This window comes from Antennarius striatus, chromosome 1 (assembly GCF_040054535.1).
Source record: "Antennarius striatus isolate MH-2024 chromosome 1, ASM4005453v1, whole genome shotgun sequence".
NCBI lineage: Eukaryota > Metazoa > Chordata > Actinopteri > Lophiiformes > Antennariidae > Antennarius > Antennarius striatus.
Genome location: NC_090776.1, coordinates 19,804,850 through 19,812,049, shown reverse-complemented (window position 1 = coordinate 19,812,049; position 7,200 = coordinate 19,804,850). Strand labels below are relative to the sequence as shown.

At 41.0% G+C, this 7,200-nt stretch overlaps 1 protein-coding gene across 1 annotated transcript; it reads right to left on the bottom strand.

Annotated features, from left to right (window-relative positions):
- Window positions 1–3,101: 3,101 nt before the first annotated feature.
- LOC137594522 (E3 ubiquitin-protein ligase RNF128-like) lies at window positions 3,102–5,740 on the bottom strand. The gene has a single exon (XM_068314063.1). The coding sequence runs from the start codon at window positions 5,586–5,588 to the stop codon at window positions 4,506–4,508; it is 1,083 nt and encodes a 360-aa protein (XP_068170164.1). The 5' UTR covers window positions 5,589–5,740; the 3' UTR covers window positions 3,102–4,505.
- Between the last annotated feature and the right edge of the window lie 1,460 nt (window positions 5,741–7,200).

Genomic DNA, 7,200 nt, shown 5'->3' with positions numbered 1-7,200 from the left:
GTTTAAGAAAATTTGTGAGCAAAATGTTCATGGAATAATCCTTTACTTTGCATAGACAGAGAGATATTTTATTCAAATCTTCAAAAATATGAGATAACAAAACAAGTAGTTGGAATTTAGAGCAGATTATTTATCCACCAGAGCAGTGGATTTAATAAACTGAATAAGAGAAGGAAGATTTTATGTGGCGCTTACTCACTATATTAATTCATTAGTTATTGCACTTTAGTAATCAAATTTTCCTCCTTCATTACAATAATTACATCGTCTGGGACAAAAGAGCCTGAGACCAGACCGGATACGGTAATCTAATTACAACGGCTCCTGCATTCTGCTGGAGGGACGGACAGACGGACAGAAAGAAGGAATGAAATGTGTGGGACGGGGTTGTGTGTAGTTTTAGTTTACTAGAATTAACATTGCTTGTAAGTGGAGGTTTTGTCCACCAGGTGGCGACAGAGAGCTGTGACAAGTCGTTGGGTAAAGACTTGTGTGTTTAAGCTTGGGCCTTGCTCAGTCCCAGTCCACCAGGTTTATTTTATTATTTGCTCTGATTAGAGTTTACAAAGGCAGATAAGCTCTCAGACCAACTGCAGTATTTCATTCTGCCGTGTGATTCCTATCTGGAACTGAAGGTCAAGTGCAGCATTACAGTAAAGCCACACACTCGTATGCCATTAAATGAAAACCTTCTGACTCAATTTTCTCTATAACAACTACAATAAATCAGGAGAGCACCACTACTGTGAGGAGTGTGGCTTTCACCCAGACCCCGGCCAGTTAGTTCACTATTGATTCTCTGTCGTGATGTGATTCCACTATAACCGTCTGACCTATGAAGCCCACAGAAATCCAGAGTACACCATCCACTGAGGGGAGGGAACACCACCAGAGAAGAGTGATCGCTCAGTGTCTGTAGTACTTTTCAACAAAACTTTCTTATTTTAATACTTATATTATCACATAGATTGGGTTTTAAAACATTGCTCTCATGTTGCTGTGAAGATTAATTCAGCTCAGCCATTTTTGAAACTTTTTTCGTCAAAATAACAGGTTGTTAAGCTGAAAATGATTACTTGCGGACCATCTGAGAAGAAATTAATTACCAAGCAAATCAGTAGGGTCTGGAGGAGTCTACGTGTCACAGAACTGTCAATTATTCTCATTGTAAATGTACAGTCATTTACACAAAGTACTGTGTTTTTATTTTTTACAGTTTGTGAATCAACACAGAATTACTGTAGAATTTCCTGAAATACATAGTTTATTTCTGTATTCATGTAAAATTCACAGCATGATATTGGTCCTAGTTTTTTTCAGTTAATAGTGTCACCTTTATATTGGAATCAAACTGTGAGCCATCAAACATCAGGGTAACATGTAGGCTGTAGGCTCTGGGATCAAACCGCTCATCTGTCAATGACCCACATGTCTCTTCTGTGCCACCACTACTAAATTACAAAACTAATACAAAAAATAACAGAAAAAGTACTAAAATAGAAAACAGGAAATACAAATTAGCCAATATGGTTTGATGAAGTAATGTCATGCTCTATCCTAACATTTTAAGCAGAGAACTACAAAATTAATGGTCAGAGATGTTAATACTGCAACAGGAGTGTCATTTAAGTCATTGAAGTTCAAGTGTGCATAAGAATAAGCAAATTAAACACCTTTAGGGTTCTGCTGAGTGTGTGTTAAATTTCATTGAATTCTGTCCATCAGTTAACGATGAGATGTCGATGTGAAGGTTACTGTCTCCATGAGCGTCTGCAACAAGGTCAAACAGGAAGTGTATGGAAACTTTCAAGTGTTCATTTCCATTCTTTTCATTCTCCTTCCCATAATGCTCTGCTGCTCAGTTTACAGTACATTCCTGTTGATATGGATTTCTGCTATCGATGAAGTAACCACATTACGCAGTATTTTCCGCACCCAAAAGCCTTTAATTTTGTCAAAACCAACAGTGTGTCTTATAATCCAGTGCTCCTCATATATGAATTTTATTTATTTTATTATATATATATATATATATATAGTATTTTTTTAATTTTATAATATATTATAAATAATATACATTATTTATAAATATATATAAATAAAAATAAAATGAAATAAATAAAATTCATATATAATAAAAAATACATTTCATATATACATATATGTATATATATGCCATTCATTGAAAGTGCGCCTTATATTCCAGTGTATCTTATAGTGCGGAAAATACTGTTATTCTCCCAGATTTCATTGCCGTTTACAGGATTATTATATTAATACAGTAATTGCTGTTTGTATTTTACTGTACATTAAAAGATAGGATTTACAGTGTAGATGAATTTTAAACAAAACCACCGAGGCACACAAGCTGTAAAATCTAACTAACATGGACCTTTATATGTTTGAACTGAATGAGGTAGACAGCAGTTCCAACCCTGCGATTCTGGACATCTTAACAGGTCCAAAGAAAGATACTTCTGTGTTGTGAATTAGTGTCTGCTTCAGCTTTAAAAAAAAAAAGTGTATTTCCTTACATTTAGGCCTCTGTGAGGAATTAGTATGAATAAATCCAAAAAGGAAAAAAAGCATTTTGGTTGAGCTGCTCACTCATCTGTGTTGAAGTGGGAATTACATTATTTTAAGAGGTCACATGACAGACAGATTGGGAACCGCCATGCTCTCGTTTACAGTCAGAAAATATATCAGTAATGTCACTATAATTTAACTTTATTATTGCAAATTTATTCGTCTTTCGGGTGACTCTCCTTCTACGGAAACATTTCCATTCTGCTGCAGACATAAATAATTCCTCCATCAGGTCCTTCTGCTCATGTCATATCACAATGATCCAGATCGAGGTGTGTGCAGGAGCGGCCCCCACCTGCAGAGGTAATTACAGTTTCACTCCTCTCCTCCAACAGCCAAGGAGGAACAAGACTACAGCTCCGAAAGTGAGACGATTCTTCACTACCAGCAAAAATCAGAGGGTAGATGGGGATGGTAACACACCTGTAGCTTAACACACACACACACACGCACGCACACACACACACACACACACACACACACACACACACACACACACACACACGCACACACACACACACACACACACACACACACACACACACACACACACACGCGCGCGTACAGAAACACCATTGTTACAAGCAGACATACGTTCATAAAGCTGGCCTCATTTTGAGGGATTTATTGCATTCCAATAAGCATCAATGTGATTTAACACAGGCAGGTTATAATTTTTAAAGAACAATTTAAGACTCTTGGAATCTGTAAAATGTAGTGAAAATGATCCAGTATAGAAAAATATATTCGGTACCAAAATCAGTATATCTCCACGAGCAAACAAGGGAACATTTCTCATTCTTCAGCTTTATCAGAGGGACATACTTCATGTTTGAACTTCAATCTGGAATCAGAGGTAGACCAATGAACTACATTCTAGAACACACCAGGAAGACCTCTTCAGTAATAATAATTTGTGCTTTTACGCCAAAATCAGCTGTACAGAGAGGGGATAGGTATATATTAAACATGTATGATACTTTTTTTTATCAACAAAAAGAAGTTAAGAATTGATCTACATATGAATAATTCTGAAAACCTTTACAAATAGAGAGGATGTTTCCCCATCCAACACAGGTAAGGCATTAGATTCCTATGACATTCATCGGGTTAACACACCAACGGATGGAGCCTCTGTTTTTCAATACTAGCTCAGAGCCAAAAAATGTTGAAAACCCCTCAACAGTCATTTTTCACAGGTGGAGAATGTGTTTCTACAGATCACACCTCTCTGGAGTCCGTGGCCCCTCAGGCAAAATTATTCACTCATCCTAGTGCAATGTGTGTCATGCTGCTTTTCCAGTCAAGGGTGTGTCCACAAAGGTGCGTTTGTAAATCCAGCCTGACAATCATTAAACCATTCAAACAGTGTAAAGTCAGCAGAAGAAAAAACAACAATAAATTATTTCATTTAGTCAAGTTAAGAAAAAATAAATTCTGCCGTTTAATTTAAGACACATCACTCACTGGTAAATCTGCTTACGGAAGAGAAATTTGGCCCCAATTCCAAAGTGGTAGACAAATAAATGTTCTGCTGCACTCCCTTTCCTCACCGACACGGAGCTGGCGTGTTTAGTATGTAAAACAGTCACATGACACTGGCAGGACTGCGTGACTATGCAGTTTCCACAGTCTATTCTGACCATGTGAAAGGTAACTTTATGAACACACCCAGTAATTCCACCGAGAGAGACGCTGGGAAAATTCAGTGTCTTCTAAACCTAACTCCACATTAAGATTTCAAAATAATTGATTATATTCTAAAACTCCATTTTTACAATTATTATATTACAAGTTCAGCATTTGCTTCTCCTTCAGGAGGAAAATCAGATTCATCTCGTTGTGCTTGTTCAATATCTTCCTATAAAACGTCTTTCAGGCTGGTCCTGGTTGTCATTTGTTTCCTTTCCGTCGCCTCCTCAAACCGCCTGCGCGTCTCCCTCGAAGGCCCTGTTGTCATAGCGATGCTGATGTCTTAGCGGGTCAGAGCTCGTGGGGTCATTTAGTGGGACTTCATACATGGCTTCTCCTCCCGTCACCGTGACCACAGTGGCATCTTGTGGCGGGATGACATCGATGTCGTCTTTGGACTCCTCCTCGACTCCCAGGGCCTTCAGGATGTCGCATTTACACATGGGGCAGGTCCTCCTCTCCAGCAGCCAGGGCTCGATGCAGTTCTTGTGGAAGATGTGATCACACGTGAGCACCGTCACCACCTCTCCTGCCTTGTAGGATTCGATACACACGGCGCAAACGTAGGATTCCGAGTTCGTTTCCTCGTCGCCGCTCTTAAGCGTGCGCACTTGAAGCCGCCCTATGGCTTTCTTGGCTTCGGACTTCAGCTTCCTTTCGGCACGTCGGTGCATACTCAGGTTGTAGAGACGGTTCGCAGATATAAAGACGAAGTAGGTGATCGACGCCGCCGTGACGATAAAGAAAGCGACCGACAGGAAGTAGAGCCAGTAGGTGTCCATCCATGGTCCGTGAGGGGAGCCGACGTTGATGATCATATCGACTGGCGTCCCATTGGTCACCAGCCTGACCACCTCCGTCCCCTGAGAGTTACCGATCATGATCGCCACGATATCAAGCGCTTCTGGGTGTGACATGTGAGAGGTGCTGTTTCCAGTTCCGTCTGCATTATACACCACCACAGCCGAGGCCCCTTGACGCTTCGCCGCGTCGATCTTCTCGCTGAAGGTACAGTTGCCTCTTTTCACAAGCGCTATCCAAGGTGGCGAGCTGGAATTGCGGCTGTAGACGGATCCCAAACCGCAGCCTTTCGGGTCTCCATTGGGAAGGGTGACGATACCAAAGGCGCTCTCCAGTGGGGAGTTGCGACCATACACCCCACACTCACAGAATTTATCCACCGTCTCATTGTTGCTGTTGGTGTACCTTATTTCCACCGTCGCCGTCCAAAACACCATAGCAGCCGAGTCACGAACGAGTCCCGACAAACAGAGCAGGAGCAGCAGATTGTGTTGACTCTTCTCACCCATGGTGACGTTCTTCTTAGAGCAGGAAGAGTCTCGTTTGCGTCTTTAAAATCTCCTTTCTTAGCGACAGTTTCCTGGTTTGTTCCGAATACAAACTGTAGTTCCACCCAACCTGCTTTCCAGCGTAACCTGATCTGAGCGTTTGGTAACACAACACGAGCTATGCGTCAGCCACTCACCTCTCCTTATCTTCCTGAACCTTGAACACTCCTCGCAGAGGGCAGGGTGCTGGTATTCAACAAGTTGAAGTACAAAGAAAACAGACATGTGCATGTTGTTTCAAGAACCAAGGAAACAGCGAACCGGGAGGGAAAAGATGAGATAAACAAATGATATGGACACAGGTCGAGGACGCGTGTTAATCTTGTGAAACTAATAAAAGCTGTGGCTTTTTTTACTTGGTAATGTGAAGCAGCCTGACCTGTTTTTCTTGTTTGGCTTGTTTCATTTCTCCTTTTTTTTTCTGACTGACATCGCTGTTGTAAAAGCAAACCGACAAGTTCCACTCGAGTTTTGTGGTTATTCAACAAACACAGTCTCCTACCGACAAAGAGACACAGAAACAAATTATAGACGGTGTGCACACAATCAGAAAATAAAGGCATCTCCTGTTTGGACTGGGATAAAGACACCCAGAGATCTGCTAGAAAACCAGTGACAACTGAGATGGAACAGAGGATTGCCAAGTTTCCATTGTATCTACTTACACACAAGTGAAAGCACACACACACACACACACACACACACACACACACACACACACACACACACACACACACACACACACACACACACACATACACAAACACAGCAACGAAGAGGCTTCCAGTGACAATTTTGACGTTGAGCTTTCTTGAGCTCATGCTTCACTCAAAACTTCAGCACACAGGTCTGCACAGAATGTGGTATTAAATCATTAATCCAACTGAGACAAAAATCCACAGATAAAAATAAGGTAATAACAAGCCTAATGTTTATCCTTAATACATCAGCAGGCCCTGATAACAAGAACAATGGTCGTGCTTTGAACCTTGAAGTCCCGAAACTCAAATAGTTACACAGCAGGAAGTAAAGCACAAAATAAAACCCCCGGACTAAATGGACTAAATGCAATTAACACTGTCGACGTGAACTGAACAATAGCATTCTGAAATAATCCACGAATACTTTCTGCTTCAACACTGACATCTACTGGTTGGTCTCTAAGGAGACAACGCTGCACTGAGTCGGTCGCTCACACTGAACACAGTGAACCAAAGAAGCTGATAAAATAAGAACGCGTCATGAGTCAGATGACGTTATCCACACAGAGATAGTGAAATCAGCAGTACTCAGCCTGGTGGTCACCTCACATCGTAACTGAAGTCATACTCTACCCCACATACGTCAAACTCAAGGCCCGGGGGCCAAATGTGGCCCGCCACGTCATCTTATGTGGCCCGCGAGAGCATAAAGGTCTGAGCGTCTAAAAATAAATAGGTCAAAAGTGTGCTTTGACCAAAAACTATATTTCCCACAATGCAGTAATTCATCCCATTTTAACTTTAGCAAAAAAGTTTAGAACAAAGTTAATGTCCTAACTTGTGTTGGATATTATTTTTCTTTATTCATTGAT

What these genes read in the sequence shown, in the direction of transcription:
- LOC137594522 (XM_068314063.1), bottom strand. Translation starts at nt 5,588, where the DNA reads ATGGGTGAGAAGAGTCAACACAATCTGCTGCTCCTGCTCTGTTTGTCG.